We start from the raw sequence: 23,250 nt of genomic DNA, 5'->3' as shown, positions 1-23,250 counted from the left end.
TCCCCCCCTCATCCTTCTAAACTCCAACCAGTACAGATCCAAAGTCCTCAACTGTTTCTCAAATGACAAGTTCTTCATTCCAGGGATCATTCTTGTGAACCTCGTCTGGACCCTTTCCAAGGCCAGCACATCCTTCCTTAGATATGGGGCCCAAAACTGCTCACCATACTCCAAATGGGGTCTGACCAGAGCCGCTTATAGCCTCAGACGTACATCCCTGGTCTTGCATTCTAACCCTCTCGACATGAATGCTAACATTGCATTTGCCTTCCTAACTGCTGATTGAACCTGCATTTTAACCTTAAGAAAATCATGAACAAGGACTCCCAAGTCCCTTTGTGCCTCTGATTTCCTAAGCATTATCCCATATTGGAAAATAGTTTCTCCTTCCAAATTGCATAACCTCACACTTTTCCACATTGTATTCCATCAATCATTTCTTTGCCCACTCTCCTAGCCTGTCCAAGTCCTTCTGCAGCCCGCCTTCTTTCCCAATACTACCTGTCCCTCTACAGATCTTTGTATCATCTGCAAACTTAGCAACAGTGCCTACAGTTCCTTCTTCCAGATCATTAATGTATATTGTGAAAAGTTGTGGTCCCAGCACCGACCTCTGAGGCACACCACTAGTCACCCATTACCATCCTGAAAAAGACCCCTTTATCCCCACTCTCTGCCTTCTGCCAGTCAGCCAATCCTCTATCCATGCCAGGATCGTATCCTCAACACCATGGGCTCTTAACGTATTTAACAATCTCCTATGCAGCACCTTGTCTGAGGCCTTCTGGAAATCTAAATAAATCACGTCCACTGGTTCTCCTTTGTCTAACTTCCTTGTACCTCCTCAAAGAATTCTAACAGATTTTTCAGACATGACCTCCCCTTGGCAAAGCCGTGCTGACTCGGTTCTATTTTAATCACACACTTCCAAGTACTCCGCGATCTCATCTTTAATAACGGACTCTTACTAATGACCGAAGTCAGGCTAACCAGCCTATAATTTCACATCTTCTGCCTCCCCCCCTTCTTAAACAGCGGTGTTACATTCCAAGGCAAGTTCTTTGAACATGGGAGATTGGAAGTCCTCATGAGAAACTCAGAGTTTTAGTGAGACCAGTTGGCTTATGGTGTAACAAGTTAGAGGAGGATTGTTGAGAATCCATAGAATTTGCTTTGATCGCACCAGTCATTTACTTTGGCATGTGGAGTGTCTGACCACAACTCACCATTAGTTTAGATGTATTGCATACTCATTGAATCGTAGGGTATAAGATAAAAATTGTAAATTGTGTTATCTTTACAAATTTGCATGTAACTGTAAATGTGAAGATGGAGTGAAGGAATAGCATGATTTGACTCATTTACTGGTGGTTGTATTGAGATCTTTCAAACCTTTTTGTCCAGTGTAATAAGGTTAATTTTTCTTGTTTAATAAATTGTTTGTTCTTTGTGTTAAAATTTCACAAGTCGACCCCTGTGAATATGTTCAGTAAACTGACCTCCGTGTTTTAAAAAAGTTAGGATCCAGAAAGCCAGGTTCCACTCTGGGATCTGACTTATCCAGCAATATCAGCTGGAATCGCAGCAGAAAACTGTCAACTGAATTAATACGGCAAATAAGCATCACATCTTAAATTACAGCACCCGTTTTATTTTAGCTCAAATTTTAGTTAAACCTAAAAAGAGCCTAGGAAGCAAATATCCATTAAATGCAGCAGTAAACAGTAGATACAGATATTTTCAACAGTACCAAGTTAATTTCCACTGTGATCTGTGCAAAATCTTTTCATAATTTGTTTTCAATGCTAGAGGTACCAAAAATCACATGTCCAACACATTTGTTTTTGCACAATAAACAGTTTCAAATTACAATCATTTATCATTTGCAGAAGTGACACAAAATGCTTGCAGATATGTTCTAAACATGATATGAAGTAAACATTTAGTATACAGCTTCCTGCTCAGAATTATTAAAAAAAAACACAAATATATATTCAAAAGTGGCATCTAATTTTTAAGCTTTTCTTACCTATTGTTAAAAAAGTATTAAGTATAAGCCATCACAAAGTGGTGATACTGGTGCCTGCCAGTTCAGCCAGACTACTGAAGATAGAACAATAAAAAAGACAAATTTCTCCTCTGGAAAGAGGGAAGCAGTCTCTCCCCTTAACAACCCTCCATGCCATCCGCATTTATAAATCAGAACGCATCAATCTGTGCAATGTTCTGATGTCACACTGGACAGAGACCTCCAAGACTTTGTTGACCCATCCTCGCAACATAAAACATACAGTGCAGAAGGAAGCCATTCGGCCCATCGAGTCTGCACCAACCCACTTAAGCCCTCACTTCCACCCTTTCCCTGTAACCCAATAACCCCTAACCTTTTTGAATACTAAGGGCAATTTAGCATGGCCAATCCACCTAACCTGCACATCTTTGGACTGTGTGGGGAAACCCACGCAGACACGGGTAGAACGTCCGCACAGACAGTGACCTAGCCGGGGAATCAAACCTGGGACCCTGGCGCTATGAAGCTACAGCACTATCCACTTGTGCTACCGTGCTGCCCAAGTTCAAGGACACCAACAGATATGGGAAGAAACAAGATGGTTTACCACAAAGAAATGTTCTTTTTGATGATTTAAGGTTAGGGTTAGTTAAGGCAGCAGTTCAGACGATAGCTTTCACCTGATGTCACCATATGTCGAATATATAGCTAACTGGGGGTGGGTGGGGGCGTGATGTCACAATTACTTTTGCACTTCTGGGCTTGCCATCCAGTCATCTTACTGGAAAGTGTATGTGTGGATACAATCAAGCTCCACTATAATGGCTGTTCAGCTTGGTTTACAGATGAGGAATGGCACTTGATGAGCTACCAGAACCAATGAAATTGGACACCAGCAGTAGTCACCTTTTTCATTCATAAAATGAAGGAGAAGAAAGGCAAGATAGCACTAACAATCTGTAGCTCGTAAATGAAATCCCACACTGAGCTGTTTATCATCTGGCACATTAAAAAATGAGAAAAATGCAGAGAAAAATTTAACCAATTTACACTGTTTTAAAACTAACATGGCAATAAACATTTTGTTTTCATTAATAAAATGAAGCATTTTCTTCTACAAAAGTTCCTAACTTTTAGTAAACAGTATATGGACATCAATTCTATACTGTAACACTAATGTTAATGCTATCACCATTTATTTAAAAGTCATCAGGTATCTTGGTTGAAACAAATCCTATTTTATACTCATTTAACTTCCTCTGACTAGAAAACAAAATGTTTTATGTTCAGTAGATTAATAAACATTATTCACATAGAACTCAAGTAAAACAGGTAATGTTGCCAGCTGTTGTCATTAGGTGAATGTTGGCGATGCTTGAAAGCAGTGATTTGCAATAAAAAATTATTAAGCAATTTGAACTGCTTGTAGAATCTTCATAATGGCACTAAAAAGCTCTTCAGCTTTACATGATGGTCATTTTTTTTCTTTTAGCCAGTCATATGATTAATATGACCCTAAAACAGAACCACATTCACAAATAATTAGTAAAATTCAACAGTATTACTGGCAGAACAAGTATGCTTATCCTTTGAAACAAACATATAAAATAGTGGAAAATAACACATAACATGTCAAGCAAAAGTTGAAAAACTGTTTCTTCCAGAGTTCTATAAGCCACAAGATATCTGTGTCCCCCAATCCCTTCACCTATTTTCTCTTTTCAATCCTCCCTAGTCATGTACTTTGTTGGCATATCAGGGGCTGGTTTAGCACAGGGCTAAATCGCTGGCTTTGAAAGCAGACCAAGGCAGGCCAACAGCATGGTTCAATTCCCGTACCAGCCTCCCCGAACAGGTGCTGGAATGTGGCGACTAGGGTTTTTTCACAGTAACTTCATTTGAAGCCTACTTGTGACAATAAGTGTTTTCATTTAATTTCATATGGTTTTGCATCCTCTATACCCATTGGAGTTTATAAGAATTAGAGGTGGTCATATTGAAACATATAGGATTTGGAGGGGAATTGATAGAGTGGATACCTGAAGGATGTTTCCTCTTGTTTGGGGGGGTGGGGGATTAAAACTCAGGGACATTGTTTAAAAACAAGACAGATGCCGCAAACCCTTTCTCCCAAAGAGTCATTGCTCTGTGGAATTCTTCTCCCCTGACAGCAGTGGAAGCTTGGTCTTTGAATTTATTTAATGCAGAAGTAGACACATTTATGTCAGGTGTCATGATAGGGAGATATTAGGAACTTGGTCCAGAAACAGGGTCCGAGATGTAGCAGGCACTTTAGGGGTTAGCAGACTGAGCTAAAAGACTGCTAGCAGCAAAGTCAGAGGTGTAAGCCCATACCCTGAGCTACCTTATCCCATTCAGACTTAACCTCGTTAGTGGGAATATACAAGATGCCCTGGTTCAGCCAGGATGATCCACTCAAGATCAATTGTTATTTTGGACAAGCTTGTTTGAATAGCCATTAGCCTATCACAGTCTGATGACCTATTTGTCCATTCATGGAAGGTTAGTTGCATATCAATAGCATGGCTCTGTTCTTTTGTATAAACGGGAGTGGGCAATCAGTTAAGATAATGATAAGTTCAAGTCTAGAAACCCAAGAGAACCTTTAACTGAGGGGCTGGTGGAGCTTAGAGAAAGAGAGAGAAAGACTGCTGTTCTGAACTGTGGAAATTGGCTAAAGAGGTCATGAAAGTTGCCACTGAGACAGGCTTTGGAAAAGGGTTCTGAACAAACGTCCCTAACAGAAGGAAAACTGCTTTGTAAATGCAAGTTTTGCCTTGACCTGTCTGTGTAAGCAGCATGGTTATTTAATGGGAAGTAGTGTGTTAACGTTAAGAAACTGTATTTAATCTGTGTTAGAGTTAAAGTAAAAAATTAATTATTGTTTTCTTATCTTTCGCTGTAATAAAGCTTGTTTATAAAATAACCAAGTCCAATTTCTTACATTATCGCTTCTAGAACGATTGACCTGTCTGCACCGTATTAAAACTTTAAAAATGTTGTGGCATCTGTCCAGTCTCTTAGCCACTGTTAAGATCTGAACAGGTGTCTGTAACACAGGCAAGAGAGTCAAGAGTTTATGGGGAGCAGACAGCAAAGTGAGTTGAGATCACAACCAAATCAGCCATGATTTTATTGAATGGTGGCACAGGTCTGAAGGGCTAAACGGCCTACTCCTGCTTCTATGTTCCTCTGGGCATCCTCTTGTCCCTTTTCTGAATTACTATTATTCATGTAAGCCATGGGAAGAAATATTATCAGTCCATTCAACCTAAGAAGCCATCACACCCAAGCTAAGACGCCATCATACCCTAGTACATCATCCAAACTTCTTTCAGGTAAGATTCTACAGATAGATGGCTGATAGAACTCTGGGCAATTTTCTTCTCCTAACTAAAGGTGCTGAAATTTTGCAATCAACTAAATCACCATAGATGAAGGGTTGAATGAAGGTGAAGACAAAGTCCTTTGTAGTGTGTATGGCTCAGCAGCTCACTGAATAGACATCTTGAGCCAGTGCAGAGACTCAAGACAAGCCATTTGCTCAGTGGCAGCACTCTCATCTCTGCGTCAGAAAGTCACAATATCAAGCTCCATTTCAGAGACTTGAGCACATAATTTAGGCTGGTACTTCAATACAATACTGTGGGAGTGCTGCACTGTAGGATGAGATGTTAATTCAAGATCCCAAAAAGATATCATGGTGCTATTTGAAAGGCAGGTGCATTCTCTTGTGTCAATATTATGTTTTAACCAACACCTAAAACAGATTGGGATAAACATTCTTGCATATTTGCAACCAGAGAATTGTAAAGTGCCGGACATAAACAAATCAAGAAAGCTTGTGCACAAGTGCAATATGCATATAATTATTTGATGCTTGAATTATGTTCATCTTGTAAGTTCATCTATTGATCACTGTACCTGAACATATCCAGGCTCATTATCATGGCTGAGCCCATGCTAAGGAATGGCTGAGCCCATACTAAGGAATGGTTGTGCCATGTTAAGGAACTGAACAAGGGAATTTTACACAATCACAGTGGTTCAAAACAAATGCAAAATTCAACACAGAACTTTAGACATCTAGTGTCCTGCTTTAGACACAGCAGGAAATTGACATTTTTTTGGCCTTACTTTAATTTTTTAAAAACAATCGTTATTTACTGTTTCTTTAAATGTATTTTTGTGACTTCAGTATGCATAACATTAAAAATTGAAAGGCTTCCATAATTGCATTTGCTTAAACATGCTGTGCCTAATGTCCATGAAAGATGGTGAGATGGCTAGACCAAATGTCATATTAGAAAAATGTACAGTGCTAGTTCCATACTTTCCTTGCACCATGATTGTTTACACCTTTGTTGAATTTTACATTGTCACTAGCATAAGCTGCATCACAGAAACTTTGGCTGTAAATTGATAACACCCAAAATGTGCACAAGAACTGCATAATTTTGGATGTCACTTCCCAATTATGCTCCCTCAGGTAATTTCACCCATGATCTGGCCATTTATTGCAATGCTTTGAGGGACAATCTAAATTGACTGCTGTATTTCCTAAATTACAATAATTTCAAAAATGAGTACTTAATTAACCGAAAAGCACTTTGGAACATCCTGAACAGTGCTGATTTTCTTCTTTATAAATGCATTTAGCTGTCATCTTGGCTCAGTTAGTAGCTTTCCTGCCTTTGATGGAAGGTTGTGTGAAGTTAAACTCTACTCCAAGATTAGGTTACATAATCACTTTAGTGCTAAGGAAATGCTGTCATCCATATGAAATATTAAGTACGAACCTGCTCAAAACAACTAAACAATTTTATGTCACCCATGGAAGAAAAACATGTAATTCTGACCGTGTCCTGGCTAACATTCTCCCCTCAGCCAACAGAGCAAAACAGATTAAATGCCCAGGCATTCATTTATATATAGGGGGAATTTGCTCGTCATATTTGTCGACATAACACTGTCATAGAGGACTTTGAAACAGAGGACTAACAAGTGATAAAATACCACCTCGATACATTTGGCCTTTCCTCAAAAAGGGAGGTATGAAATCACCTGAAATAGCTGGCTTTAAACAATCTGTTTTCCTATACCACTTGGAATTTAATAGGAGCAATTATAAAACAGAGTAAGACATAGAGCCACATAGAAATTTTAGGTCAGATGACCAAAAGCTTGGTCAAAGTAGTTTTTAAAGAGTGTCAAACAGCCAAGAGGCTGTGACGTATTGAGAAGAGGCAGAGAAGTGTGTTGGAACTTTTAAAAAAACCATTACAAATTCAACAGTTTCTTTTTACTTAAGTTAATGATGAAAATGAGGATTTTAACTTGTCGGCACTGCAATTTATTGTACTGCCTAACAATGCAGATGCAACTTTCAACATGTTCATTAATATTTTCAAAAAGTTAAGGTTTTTGCATTTTTGATTTATCTTTGCAATGAAAAACAGGATTTTTCTAAAGGCTCAGGAATTCCTCTGACGAACAAATGAGTCAGTCGGGTCCAACGTTTGCACTGGGCTCAACAACTCCACGTCACCAGATCACTATCAAACAAATTCCTTCTACGTGTGTGCATGTATGTCGATATCAATTTGGTTGCAAAGTTCCCTTTGCTCGAGTAAAATTAGAAGTGGTCACTGGGAGCTTAAATTTAATATCTAAACAAGGAGACCGTGCCTTCAGAAAATCAAAAAGTGACAAACAAATGTACTTCAATTGACATAATTGACAAAGAACATTAAATATAATATGCTCCAACCCACTCATTCTACTGTGAAAATTCTATCGTTGGAGATTAATGCCCAAGTTCTTGCTCTCCAACACGATTGAAGGGTACTAATCAAATATTCGTTACCCCTGTCCATCGACTTTCTATGCATATTTGCACTGGAAATTGCAGTGATTAGAAAGCAATGAGTCGCCGTGAATGGTTCTGAAGAGTTGCTGGCATCAGCGAACTACCCCACTACTTTTTTTTTAATAAATGTTTTTTATTGGGTTTTTGAACAAAGTATATATTTATATATATATATATATATATATAGAGAAGAGAAGAGCACACACAAAACATAAATAAAATAAAATAACGTAGGGTATTATGCACTAGCTCAACAACAACTTTGTACAATTGGCAATATTATTTTTAACACATAAGTAGGCATCTGTTTGTGAGGGGTGGGGGGGAACTGGGGAGGTAGATATACAGTTGGGTGCCGGAGAAACAATTACAGAGGGCAATACGCAAATGGATCTGGTGTTGGTGTTGTCACTTGCTTCTCCCGGACGGATTTCGTTGCCGTTGTCATCTCGCGACCTCCCACTTCTAACTTTATGATGGGAGGTAGGTCATTGATGAAACAACTGGAGGTGGTTGGGTCGAGGATATTAGGGCACTACGGAGCATTTTCTGCAGTGATGTCCTGGAACTGAGATGATTGACCCTCCAACAGCTACAACCATCTTACGTTGTGCTCAATATGACTCCAACCAGCAGATAATGAAGCAGCTGAAGATAGTTGGACCTTGGACATTGCCTCCAGGAACTGCTGTAAAGATATGTCAGCTTTGGCTTAATGTCTGGGTCAGGAGGCTATAGTTTCAGAGATTTGATCACAAAATCTAGGGAGACACTTCAGTGTAGCAATGAGACATAAAATGGAAGTGATGTCTGTCCTCTCATGGGGAAATTAAAAATTCTGTAGCACTATTTGAAGAGCAGATTGGTTTTCTCAGTATTCTGTCAAACATTTATTCTTCGAATAACATTTGTAAAACAGATGATTTGATCATTTGTTTAATTGTTGTTTGAGGGAGTTTGCTGTCTGCTAACAGATTATGTTTCCAACATTATAACATTGACTACATTTCAAAAACACTTAATTGATTGTGTAAAGTACATTCCAAAGACTTTAAAGACACTCTATAAATACAAGTGCGTTTTTATGGTCAGGGGCACATCTTCCTTTGTGACATGCCTGGATTCTTGGCAAAGGTAGAGTTCCCTTACAATAGTTAAAAATATAAATGCTCGAGTTTAGCAAGAACACTGTTCTTTGAACATTTAAGTTTAGGTAAGATAGGTGTGAGAAGTGACAAGAGGATCGGTGGGTTTCCGAGGCACTTTTTAGCTTTGATAATGCACTACATTTAGACTTGTTCAGTCAGACACAGGTTTACTACTCCAGGATAGCTTCCTTTCCCCTTCATCCTTCCCCTCCATTAATTGTGCTCCAAAAGAGTATATAATTTCCATTAAAAAATAAAAGAGATGTTGCTACAAGTTGCTTCATTGCAACTTGTAGCAAATCAAGTGCTGATGATGGGAGTTCCTCTTAGGAGTCCCAAGAACACTGCATGGGAAGGATGAGGAAAATAGATATCAGGGCAACAAATGCGGAGGCAATGAGATGTAACCATCTTTATACCAAATCCTGTATTTACTGACCCACCTGAGCATATCCCACTGTTGACATTTTTCTTTCACAAAGGGGAAAATCTAAAACTATTGTTTAGATGTCAGCCTGCAGGCAATCTGTATGATAGGGAGAGATCTTCTTATGGGAATGCATTAAGCATACATTACCCAATTCTTAAATTACTGCAACTGGCATAAGCCAACTAAGTCAGATGTTCAGATGCATGAAGCTAGTAAGAGAAGGCTTGTTTGCAAGATAAAAGGTTCATCACTCTTCCTTAGGACAGAAGGCAAAGCTAAGAATGTATCCCAGGAACAGGGTTACCAACATTACAAAGCATAATAGATGGCAGCCATACACTGCACAGACCCATAAACGCGGCCTTGGCTTTCCCACAGGCAAGTGGTACAGTATCACCAAACAGGTTAACCCTCTTCATTCCCACTTCATACAGCAGTAGCACATCCACTTTTCCTAGCAATAAAACTGATAAGCTACACTGCTTTGACATTTACCTCCAGGCACGTCTTATGTCTCCACATTGAGCTCTCATTTTACTTTGTTCCCTCTTCTCCTCCAACAAAAGCCGACACAACGTTTACATTTATTTGAAGCATTAGACGGACTAAATAACACTTGTGCCCACATAAATTTAAAGAATAAGTGCAGATTTAAAGGTAATTTGCTGTTGCTTAGCTGCCAATGGAAAGCTAAATCTATGCTAAGAGCCATATCCTTCATTCAAATAAGCTGGCCCCATGCAATTGAGCAGTTCCCTCAGTGCATGGTGGGCTAGTCTGGACCAGCCATTCCCAAAGGTTTTCTTGACCATTGAAAGTGAGGGTTTCAGTAACATTTTATTAAATTTATGATCTATATATTTGGCATTCGGCGTGCAGTTTCAACCTTCATTCAGGTATTCTAGCCTCCATTTATAAAGACAGGGGATGGGATTCTCCATCCTGCCAGCCCCGTTTTCTGGCGTAGCGCACCCCCGCCGGCACGCGGGGGTGCGCTGCCAGCAAAGCAGAGGATCCAACCGACGGAGGATCTCGCAAAGGATATTTATGTGTTCAGTAATTCTTAGAAATAATAAAATTACTTACCGATTCACCTGCTAAACATCGAGGACAAGGCTTTGATGTGCCCACTTGTTCATGGTTTTGTTGCATCTTTGAAAAGAAATGCTAATGTAAATATGAAATTTGGTAAGATAATGTCAACTATCAAATAATTAATCATTGGTAGCCTTTTGGGGTAAGTCATAAAAGTTACTAATTGCCTGGAAGACTGTATATGGACAGATGTATTATGATGAAAGTTTATAAATGGTTTCTTCTGCATTAATGCTCTAACATGCTTCATTATAGAGCGATAGGAGTTATATAGCTGTGCTATCATGGAGATTAACTTTGCCACAGAACAAAAAGTGGAAGAAGTGAAAGAAATGTGTGTATTAGGAACAATGTCTACCATCTCTTTGGTTGGGAAATAGTCTCATCTTCAATAACGACAAACCAATTGGAAATTAAAACCAGTCAGTTTTTTAAAAATTATGTGGAGGAGGGAAGCTATCCCTTTTATTTTAGATTAATATTTCCCAATAGGAATAATGACAACAACAGAAAACACTGGAAATGTGCAACATTTCAATCAGTCTATAAAGCAAAACAACAGGTTAACATTTCAAGGACATATTGAAATAGTCTGCATCCCCAACAAATTCTGTTTTTGTTCTCAAAATGAGAAATCTGAAATGAAAAAAAAAAGGAAAAATTGCAAATATTATGAAGTGATCAGTGTGAATGTGGTGCACTATGCTTACCTCGGGTTATAAATAAATATATATGAAGTGATCAGTGTGAATGTGGTGCACTATGCTTACCTCAGGTTATAAATACATAAAAATATAACTAGACTGCAATAATACTTGTTTAACAAAATTAATGATTTAACATATTCCATTTAGCAGATTTTAGAATTTGTTTCAGACGGAGAGAGTCAAACTATGGGTAACTCCATGATCTCACATTTCCAGAAGGGAACAATGCTCAGACAGTATAACAGAGAAGTACAGAAAATAGTAAATAAAGTCACCAGAGTCTCAGATGACCGTAGGATGCTTTCCCCTTTGACTGGGAGAGATGACTGGTGGTGATTTAACTTGAGGTTCACCACACCTCAGGTGAAGGACAAGGTTGAGAAGTGTTCATGAATAACCTCAGCAGGTAGGGGAAATTGAACACACGCTGTTGGCCTTGCTCTGCATCACAAACTAGCTGTCCAGCTGACTGAGCTAAACCGGTCCCCATCTATCTACTCCCTTATTAAACATATTCAGTGACTTGGCCTCCACAACCTTCTGTGGTAGAGAATTCCAAAGGTTCACCACCTTGCGTGAAGACATTTCTCCTCATCTCAGTCCTAAATAGACTACCCAGTACCCCGAGACTGTGACCCCTGGTTCTCAACCCCACAGCCAGAGGAAACAACATTCATGCATCCAGTCTGTCCAGCCCTGTTAGAAATTTTATGTTTCAATGAGATCCCCTCTAATTCCTCTAAATACCATTAAATACAGGCTAAGTCGACCAATCTCTCCTCACACAACAAACCTACCATCCCAGGAATCAGTCTGGTGGACCTTTGTTACACTCCTTCCATGGCAAGTATTCCCTTTCTTAGATAAGGAGACCAAAACTGTACACAATGCTCCTTGTGTAGTACAGCTGCAGTAAGACATACTTGTGTTAAGATGTTTGAGATGAAACAACTATCTTTTACATGTTGAGCGTTATATAGTAAAACAGGAAGGAAACAATAAAGGGTGTTGCACAATATTTAAGTAGATAGACATTTTTCCTATTGGGAAAAATGTTTATGTACTTAAATATTGAGCAACACCCTTTATTCAGCACATCAACTTTTTCCCACGACTAGTGAGAAAAACAACATCTTCATCCTGGTATCATGTATAATGCAAAATGTTCTCCAAGTGCAGACTAGATTTGGACAAGCAAAAATCTAGAAATTGTATAAATAAATTGTATAACTCAACATAACACAAAGCATCCATCATTATGCTTTGTGGCAGTTCCTGAATCTTGAAGCTGTTGAATGTTCCTTAATGTAAGCATTCCAAAAATGTTTAATTGATTATTGATTCATATTTATATACAGTTCATTTTGAGAAGTCAAAAATTAGTTGATAAAATATGCTTAGTAAAAAGTAGAATTGCAAAGTATTTCTGATCTTGAAAGTAGTGATGCTCTTAAGATATTTCATTTTCCAAATATTAATCACTGACTGGATGGCAACTCTAAAAAAGAAAAATTGGGCCATACCACAAAAGTCAACTTGTCCACATTAGGGACTGAAATTGTTCGACCTGTCAGTTCTGCAGGATCAACATGCTTCTGTAGATTCCAATGATCCATGGAGCTCCAGTTTAGCTGGGTGTATGGTACATCATTCTCAACTGCAAGGCTACCATCTAATCCTTGGCAAAACCGTTTCTGAAATTATAAAAGTGTATTACACCAGTTATATAAATGAATACAAATCTGAACTTTATTTCTGAATATTATTATTAATGAACAGCAATTTTCTGTAAAATGTACTGAATAGGCCAAGAAAAGCTGTCAAGCTATAATTAAGGGTAAATGCAGTAGTCTTTTAAAAAAATATAATATTTCCAATTAAGGTGCAATTTAGCGTGGCCAATCCACCTAGCCTTTCTTCTGCATGTGGTGTCGACGGGCACATCGAGGCCTTCCATGCCCGGTGGAGCACTGCAGGGGCTGGGGTGCTTTACTGACCTCGTTAACTGCACTCTTATTTGATGTTTTTAAGTTTCTGATCTTTGTTATGTTTGGGCGGTGCCCCTATCAGGAGCGGCCCTTTTTTGCTTTGTCCCTCAGTTTGTTTTCCTTTCTTCTGTTTTGTTGGTTGACCTCAAAGGAATGGGCAATCGACCTACACTGCACATCTTTGGGTTGTGGGGGTAAAGCTCACGCAGACATGGGGCGAGTGCAAACTTCACACAGACAGTGACCCAGGGATAGAACCCGGGTCCTCGGTGCGGTGAGGCAGCAGTGCTAATCACTGTGCCACCGTGCCATTCCAAATGCAGTACTCTTAATGTGGAACCTTGCATAAAGAAAGCACACATCAGAGAATCAAGACTGCAGTGTTCTACCCCTAACTCTTATCCCTAACTGCGCTGTGTGGGAGTCACCACTAGCAGTATTATATGTATTACGGCAAGACACGTATACTAGAGATACATGGGTAAATCCCTGCCTGCTGGCTCCGCCCAGTAGGCGGCGTATAAATGTGTGCTCGCTGGTGCTGCAGCCATTCTGGTGACAGCTACAGGAGGCACAACATCTTTGCTCAATAAAGCCTCGATTATCCCACTACTCTCGTCTTTGTGGTAATTGATAGTGCATCACGCTGGTAGCACTGAATTTACCACCATAAATTTTCTGATGCCAGATTTACTTTGAAGATTAATATTTTGACAATCTTGACCTAACAGGAATTTTAGATGTGAATGTTAGATACTCACATGTTGGGTAAAATGCAGCATAATTAGAAGCCCCTGTTGTGTAAACAGGACATTAAAAATAGCTCAAAATTAACATACACATTTGAGCTTACAAATGCATAAACCTTTGACTTGGAATGAACCATTGCTATTTTTATTTTGCTCTCAAATAATCTGCTCTCTCCTGAAGACTTCAGCTGATGCTTGTGTGAACCCCTTGCACCTTATCCTGGTAACTATTCTGCATATGCAAGACTAGACAACAGATTTCAGCATATCAGGGATATTATATCTTAGCAATCTCCAACAAAATGTGAAGAAAATGTACTGAACAGAAAAATTGGGTACTGAGAGAGATTAATATTCTCTCCCCACCCCCCTCCACTTGCTAGTCTTGGGCATTAATGCAAAATAATGCCAAAATATAGTAGCAGATAGGACCATGATACTAGAGTTAATACAACTGAAAATAATAGCAGTATAGTAGCATTGTGGTTACAGCATTGGACTAGTACTCTGGATACACTAGTTCAAATGCCTCCATGGCAGCTGTGAAATATAAATAAATCTGGAATAAAAAGATAGTATCAGTCATGGAGACCATGATTATCAGACTCTCATAGAACCCCATCCACAGTTCATTCATGCCCTTTAAATAGAACATAGAACATAGTGCAGAAGGAGGCCATTCGGCCCATCGAGTCTGCACTGACCCACTTAAGCCCTCACTTCCATCCTATCCCCGTAACCTAATAACCCCTCCTAATCTTTTTTGGACACAAAGGGCAATTTAGCATGGCCAATCCACCTAACCTGCACGTCTTTGGACTCTGGGAGGAAACCGGAGCACCCGAAGGAAACCCACGCAGACATGGGGAGAGCATGCAGATTCCGCACAGACAGTGACCCAGTGGGGAAATCAAACCTGGGACCCTGGCGCTGTGAAATCATTCATTCTTACCCTATCTGACCAATGTGTCCTCTGAAACTGCCTAGCAAGCCACTCAGTTGAATTCAGGACAGCAACTCACCACCTTGTTCTCATCCCTTTTAAAAATAGGCAGCGACCATATCCCAGGAATAATAGGTTAGAACCTCAATATAATCCCAATTTCACATTGCTCTACAATCTGTTCCTTTAAATAAAATGTTCACTGCTTAAGCATACCAATTGAATTAGGGCAAATGATCACAGGTCATTAGAAAACATTAACTCAGCCAAATACACACTGAAAAATACACAAAATTGCATTGTTAGTATCTTTTAACTGGCCTCAGATATGGTGGATTAAATGCTAATTATGTAGGTGCCATCTTCCAGTTGTCCAGAGCACTAAAAGCTCCTAAAGATGTTTCAAATTAAAAAATAAACCCTTTTAAAATTCATAAATACCATATGAATGACATCTAATTGCCCACATTAAATTTGACATCACTACAATGGATGAAGTTAATGTTTTTGTAATGTATTGACAAATGCTCCAAGGTACAATACTAAAACTAGGCATGATAATCCATCAATTCAGATACTATATAATTTGTGTTACATCATTACCCACTGCAGTAACAGGAGTGATGAGTTGGCTACAGATTACACAACGTAAATGGCTCTTCTGGGGAAACTGGAAACCTTATGACATAAGAAAATTATTTATCTCAAATATCAGGAGACTTAGGAATATATTTAAATCGGACAGTTAGAAGCTTGTTTTGTGATTGGTATATCCTTCATTTCTCTTGTTCAAGACGTGCAAAAATCATATTAGGTAGTCGATAATACAAATCGCATGCTTATATGTTAATAATAATACACATTGAATAAATAAAAGTTAAATCCTTAGCTAAAGCTGAATTCCAGAGGTTAGATGAGGGTGATGGCCCTTGATATCAAGACAGCATTTTACCGAGTGTGGTACTCAGGATCATTAGCAAAATAGAAATCAGGCAATAATCTCCATTGCTTGGTGTCACATGTAGCACAAAGGAAAATATTTATGTTGAAGCCAGTAATCTCAGCCCCAGGACTTTGCTGCAGAAGATCCTCAGGGTAGTGTCCTTGGCCCAACTTCAGCTGTTCATCAATGACCTTCCCTCCATCATCAGGTCATAAGTGGGGATGTGCAGTGATGATTGCAGTGTTTAGTACAACCGGTGACTCAATGACACACTGAAGCAGATTGTGTACACACGCAGCAAGACATAGACAACATTCAAGCTCAGGCTGATAAGTGCCAAGCAATATTTGCGCGAAAGTGCCAAGCAATGACCAATGTCACAACCAGGTTAGCAGGCATGAACTGACTCCTCTCTTTATCTCCCTCCTGAGTTGGTTATCAGAGTTTGAATTTTAATGCGATGTAATACTGCCAATTTAATGATATTTAAATGTGCATAGTTTAGTCCAAGAAATAATCCAGCCAGGTTCCTATAATTTATTTCACAGGATATGGGTATCACTGGCAAGGCCATGCTCCATAGCCTTCGAGAATGTGGTGGTGAGCTGCCTTCTTCATAGAATTTACAGTGCCAGAAGAAGGCCATTCGGCCCATTGAGTTTACACCAGTCCTTGAAAGAGCACTCTACCCAAGTCCATGCCTCCACCCTAGCCCGTAACCCCACCTAACCTTTGGCACTAAAGGGCAATGTAGTGTGGCCAATCCACCTAACCTGCATCTTTGGACACTGGGAGGAAACCGGAGCACCGGGAGGAAACCCACGCAGACACGGGGAGCTGTGAATGTGATGTGAATGTTACTTGCCACTTATCAGCCCAAGCCTGAATGTTGGCCACGTTCTGCTGCAGATGGGTATGAAATGCTTCAGTATCGGAGGAATCATGAATGGTTTTGAATATTGCACAATCATCAGTGAACATTCCCACTTCTGACCTTGTGATGGACAGAAGGTCATTGATGAAACAGCTGAAGATGGTTGGGCCTAGGGCACTACCATGAAGGGGTCCTGCAGTAATGTTCAGGGACTGACATGATTCACCTGCAACAACCTCAAGCATCACCCTTTGTCCACTGGTGAAGTGGAGAATTTGTACCCTCTGATTCCCATTGACTCCAGTTTTACCACGGTTCCTTGATACCACACTGTGTCAAACACTGCCTTGATATTAAGGGCAGTCCATTTTCACCTCACCTCTGGAGTTCAGCTCTTTTGTCACTATTTGGACCAAGGATGCAATGAGTGGCTGTGCCAAAAACTAAGAGTCAGTGAGCAGGTTGTTTCTAAGTGTTGCTTGATAACACTATTAATGATTCCTTTCATCATTTTGCTGATGATCAAGAGCAGTCAAATGGTAATTGACTGGGATTTGTTCTTTTTTTATGGCTTAATGTACCTGGGCAATTTTCTACATTGCTGCGCAGATGCCAGTGGTGTAGCTGTAATGGATCAGATTGGCTAAGGGCATAGCTAGTTCTGGGGCACAAATTTTCAGTACTATTACTGAAATGTTGTCCTTCAATGTTTTATTGACATCAGGTGGAGCGAATAGAATTGGCTGAAGACTGGCATTTTTATGTTGGGAACATCAGGAGGGTGCCGAGATGGATCATCCTCTCAGCACTTCTCCCTGAATATTGTTTCTAATATTTCAACTTTGTCTTTTGCACTGAAGTTCTGGGCTCTTGCATCGTGAGGATGGGGATATTTAATGAGCCTCCTCGAGTTGTTTAATTGTCCACCACCAGTCACGACTGGATGTGACCGGACTGCAGAGCTTAGATCTGACCTGTTGATTGTGGATCGCTTAGCTTGGTCTTCCCACATGTTGGTTTTGCAGCTTTGCATGCAAGTCTGTGGGACAGGACATACTAAGGAATGATGATGGTGGTGTCTAGGATATGTCTGTAAGATATAATTCTGTGAGCATGACAATGTCAGGCTGTTGCTTTGGGGCAGCTTTCCCAATTTTGGCATATGCCATATGTTTGCAAGGAGGACCTTGCAGGATAGACAGCGCTGGGTATGCCACAGTTGCTTTGGTGCCTATGTTGATGCCGGGTGACACATCCGGTTTCATTCCTTTTTGTAGACAATTGAGTGACTTACTAGGCCATTTCAGAGGGCATTTAAGAGTCAACCACATCGCTTACACATGGAAGCCAGGTGAGTCAAGGATGACAGATTTTCTTACCTAAAAAAGGAAATCAGTGAAGCAGATGGATTTTTACGATAATCGACAATGGTTTTATGGTCACTGTTTCCGATACTAGCTTTTTAATCCAGATTAATTAACTGAATTTAAATTCCACCAGCTGCCTTGGTGGGATTCAGACCCATGACCCTAGAGCATTAGCTTGGGCCTCTAGCTTACTAGCCTGGTGACATTGCCACTGTCTCCCCCCCGCTTGATGGGTCAAGGCAATGAATCAGGGAGTAGCTGTGCCCGGAGCTTTAATTTCGTTGAAAAAGACTAGATTTTTCCACCTCCACGCTTGACCCCCCCACCCCCCCCAAATCTGCTGCCCCTTTTGCTCGTGCCATTGCCAGCTTCCCACCCCACCCTCCCCCTCGCTCGTGCTGCTGCCCCATGGCCCCATCATCACCCTTGCTTGCCTCACTGCCACCCTCTCACTTGCCCCACGACTTTGTAACATTTTTCAATGTTATACACCAGCCTGGCTTACTGCGGAAACCATGGATGTATTGAACGGAATCTTGGGTTCTGCAAAACCCAGTTTGGGTGCTGTCATGATATTCAAACACACACATCATGATAGACACACCAACAGACAAATCAGAACACACAACACCACAACCAATGACAGAAAGATATAAAAGCACAGACACGACCCCCGGTGGTCAGTATTAGCTGCAGAGGAGAACCAGGACACATCTGTTATCAAACACACTCAGGGAGACAGCACGTGCAGAGTATCCAGAACGAACTGTATTATAAGAGTTATAATAAAATAGAGTTGTACCACATACAACTGTGTTGGCTCATCTGTGCACCAGAGCACCCAACACCACATGGTACAGGAGTGGATCGATACCTGCCGGCATACCTCAGTGTACACAGACAACCAGCAGTGCCCAGGCAAAATGATAGAGCTCCCGGTTCCGCAGCCGCTCCAGTGCTACGGCGATCTCCGCGAAAACTGGCGGCGATTCCGGCAAATGTTCGAATTGTTCCTGGTGGCAGCTGAACTCCAAGACCTGGATGATAGCGAAAAAATTGAATTTCTCCTCACCATCGCCGGTGCAAGGGCAAGAGAAATATTCACAAGGTTCAGGTTCTTCAGGAGGCAGCAAAGGTACGATTACCAGGCAGTCCTGGACAAATTCTCCAAGTACTGTGAAGAAAACGCAATCCAATCGGCAAATAAAGGTAAGAAAAGCTGCAGTACTCACCTCGTGGCTGGGATCCCGGAGCCCGAATTCCCAGAAGCCAAAATCCCGGGCCTGAGAGAAGGCTGGGTCGAGGTCGGCGGCCATCTTGCTAAAGGTATCACGCTAGCACAGTTGCGCGAGCAGTGCGCAGAACCGGAAGTTTCGTTTGCGCATGTGCGAGATGCTGCGCATGCGCAGTCAAGAAAACGGCCATCGGTAAAGGAACAGCGATCTGAGCATGCGCAGTCGCTTCCTACGTGCTACATACCGAGCGTCAGGATGTCAGAGGCCCCAGACTGCACCAATTTAAAAGGGAAATGTCCCAAATCCAATTTAAAAGGGAAACGTCCCAAATCAAAAAAACAAAAATCTGTTAAAGCTGTAAAACAACCTTCCCTCACCTGGAATGACAGCACAGTGCCGCAAATTGACCCAGGAGATGAATTTGACCTCCGAAGAACCCTCCGACAAGCAGTTACCTACGCACAAGCCGATGATTCCGACCTTGAATACTTCGATGACGATCTTTACAGTGTTTCCGGACCTCGCGAGCCCAATGATAGCTCCGTGGTCCTATATGACTATGACTCGGCCGAACCTTTCGTGTTGCACATTGGCTGTCACCCATTAGACTGGACTTATAACGCTGTTCATACGTTCAAAAAGTCAAACACTTCTGTATTATAACCTGTTGTTGTTTATTGTTCCAGATATCGTCTGACCAGACCAATGTTCAAGTTTTTTTTTTTTTCTCTCGCATCCAAGTTTTGTTATGGTACAACCTTGTTAGTGTGACGCACCCGACATCGCCCCATGTAAATAGTTACGTCATATACACACGCTGTACATAACACACACACACACACTCTTCGATGCACTCACGACACAATTATATTTATAACCACGTAGGCACATATCTTTGTAAAAAGGGGGGGATGTCATGATATTCAAACACACACATCATGATAGACACACCAACAGACAAATCAGAACACACAACACCACAACCAATGACAGAAAGATATAAAAGCACAGACACGACCCCCGGTGGTCAGTATTAGCTGCAGAGGAGAACCAGGACACATCTGTTATCAAACACACTCAGGGAGACAGCACGTGCAGAGTATCCAGAACGAACTGTATTATGAGAGTTATAATAAAATAGAGTTGTACCACATACAACTGTGTTGGCTCATCTGTGCACCAGAGCACCCAACACCACAGGTGCCAGATTACTACTGAACCACAAGCAAATTAGCAGAGGATAAATAAGATCACAAAATGGAATGCATTGCTCAAAGATTGGTGTGTGAGAAACAGGTTTTGATTCCTGGAGCACTGGCACCAGGACTGGTGAAAGAGAGGGCTCTACAATGAAATGGTCTTCAACTGGTTTCAAAGCTGTTTTTTATTGAAAAAAAAACCCAGACGGAAAAGGAAATTGGCTGTAATGTACTTTAATAAAGTCATATGAATGAAGGCTGCAAATTTACCAGTATTACAGAAACCAAACCATAATTTATTATCCTTATTCTGTGCAATCCATGTTCATAAATGAAAGCCCTGATGTGAAACTGCTTCTCCTAATTCTGTAATTTTTCTTCCAGTTTCTCTCCAGTATTATTGATGTTAGTTTCAGACAGTAACGGAGTGAAATGTCTCTAGGTTTGGAAATTTGAATTTTCACTGAAAATAAATCAAACTTTTACAGGAATACTCCAGACCCTGTGCTGGACAATCTGTACATGGAAAAGGCTTTGCTGACTATCTACTCGTTTTCATTTTTATAGATATTAATCTCGGTATTTTGATATTTTGGCATCGACATCTGCAGTCACACTAACACAAGCGTACACACAGAATTTTCTCCAGAAATATTCACATATAATTTGAATCATCAGCTCACAACTTTTATGATCCCTCATTTGTTTTGTACTCTTAAGTCATATGGACAAGAGAAACATGCAATATAAACTCAAACAGCTGAACCTCTTGTTTTGTGCTACTGAAAACAGCAAACACAAAAACAGCAGTCAGCCTACAAGAGACAAGTGGCTGCAAGGTGAGGTAGAAAGGCTGAGTCACAGTCTGAACTGCCAAAGAAGACTGGGCACAGAATTGGTCATCTGAATTAGTCACAGAAGCTGGATGGGTCAGGACATTAAGCATGAATCCATCCTCATTAGGAAAAGCAAAGAGGTGGAGCAGGTATAAAGGAAAATAATTTAACAGAGAAGCAAGTTAAACCAGACAAAAAGGAAAAAAAAAAAATCGAAACTATATCATGTTGGAGCATGCCCCAAAGTATTTCACATCTAATTAATTACTTTTGAAGTATACTGTCCATTATGTCAGCAAATATTGCAGCCCATGTGTAGAGAAAATGAAATGAACATATTAACTTTTTTTGGTGGAGTTGGACAAGGTAGCAATGTTTGCCAGAATTGCCTGTCTTTTTCAAATACTGCACTGAATTCTTTGCGCATCTTTTCAAGTATATGTGAGAATCTCAATTTAAAAACAAAGTAAAAAATGAAGGTGCAAAATTAAAACGACTGGTTCATGGCTTCTTGCAAGTATAGAAACATAGAATTCGTGCAGAACGAGGCCATTCGACCCATCAAGTCTGCACCGGCCCTTGGCAAGAGCAACGTACTTAGCCCTGGCCTCCACCCTATTCCCGTAACCCCACCTAACCTTTTGGACATTAAGGGACAATTTAGTCTGGCCAATCCACTTAACCTGCACATCTTTGAACTGTGAGAGGAAACTGAGCACCCGCAGGAAACCCACGTAGACACGGGAAGAAAGTGCAAATTCCACAAGGACTGTGACCTAAGCCGGAATTGAATCCGGGAGGCCCCTGGAGCTGTGAGGCATCAGTGCTAACCACTGTGCCACCCTGCCGCCCCAGGGTGTAATGTAGCCAACATGGGCCAATGAGCAACATTTCAGGTTTATCATGGTATTCACTTTGGACTCAATATTGAAGATGGCAGAGTACCTCAACATAAAAGGGAGACATTTTGTCCAAGAATAAACCTTTGCAGCACCATTATGTTCTGGGAATTTCAGGCTCCTTAGAGAAGTAATTTTTAAGTTTTTAGCTCACTCACCTGAAACCGTAATAGCTGCATCACTTATAATAACTTGTTATTTGAGCATAAAATCGAGTTGGTGAGAGTTTGCACTGAAGACAGACATCATACAATTATGCTCCATTTTGTCCTTATTGAAGCGACACGACACACATCCTCTAACAGGGGTTCACTGGTGAGCAATCAATCCATGCCTATTTTTATCCTCCTTAGTTAAGCAGTGTGAATCAATTCTAGGATTGTATTATTATTCAAATTGAAATCAGCTAACTCACAAACTTTTATACCCTGCTCAGCTAAGTAGCACACATGACAGTTCATTGATGTACCAAGCCCCCAGGGCAATTCTGACAGAATAATGAGCTTTTGCATTCCGTTCAATCCTATATTCCTTCTCCTGAATGGAATTTTTCAAATTATAGTGCACTATTGGAGAAGAAAATAGCATTGCAACTTCCTTAAGGTTTAACACCAGGGTTGCAATAGGACAGCTCCTACTCATCTCCTGTCCTTACCCCAGTTTTTCAGGTGACTGCAGACTAAACCCTGAATAGAGCATGTGGTTTGGATGCAATATATCATGATCCTGCTTTAGTATTCTAGCTTCTTCAATAAACAGTGTTTATTTTCCTACCCTCTGCTAAAGATTCTTATACAGAGTCTCCCAAAGCACAAAATGTTTCACAGCCAGTTTCACAAATGCCAACGTTAGTACGCCCTTCACAGCTTTGAGGATGACTGCCTTGGACACAAGGATCTTAGGTGTCAGCACCAATGTTGCGGTTGTCAAAGACTC

General features: G+C 40.6%; 1 protein-coding gene across 1 annotated transcript in view; it reads right to left on the bottom strand.

Moving 5' to 3' along the window:
- Nucleotides 1-1,630: 1,630 nt before the first annotated feature.
- The window catches only part of LOC140392303 (uncharacterized), a 35,769-nt gene continuing 14,149 nt past the window's right edge, over nucleotides 1,631-23,250 (bottom strand). The window contains exons 3-5 of the mRNA XM_072477619.1: nucleotides 12,805-12,975; nucleotides 10,566-10,631; nucleotides 1,631-3,526 (exon numbers count right to left, since the gene is read on the bottom strand). Of these exons, the coding sequence (XP_072333720.1) occupies nucleotides 3,500-3,526; nucleotides 10,566-10,631; nucleotides 12,805-12,975 (264 nt within the window). The 3' untranslated portion in view covers nucleotides 1,631-3,499. The remainder of the gene's footprint in view (nucleotides 3,527-10,565; nucleotides 10,632-12,804; nucleotides 12,976-23,250) is intronic.

This window comes from Scyliorhinus torazame, chromosome 16, assembly GCF_047496885.1.
Source record: "Scyliorhinus torazame isolate Kashiwa2021f chromosome 16, sScyTor2.1, whole genome shotgun sequence".
Classification (NCBI taxonomy): Eukaryota; Metazoa; Chordata; class Chondrichthyes; order Carcharhiniformes; family Scyliorhinidae; genus Scyliorhinus; species Scyliorhinus torazame.
This window is presented reverse-complemented; position numbering and strand designations above follow the sequence as displayed.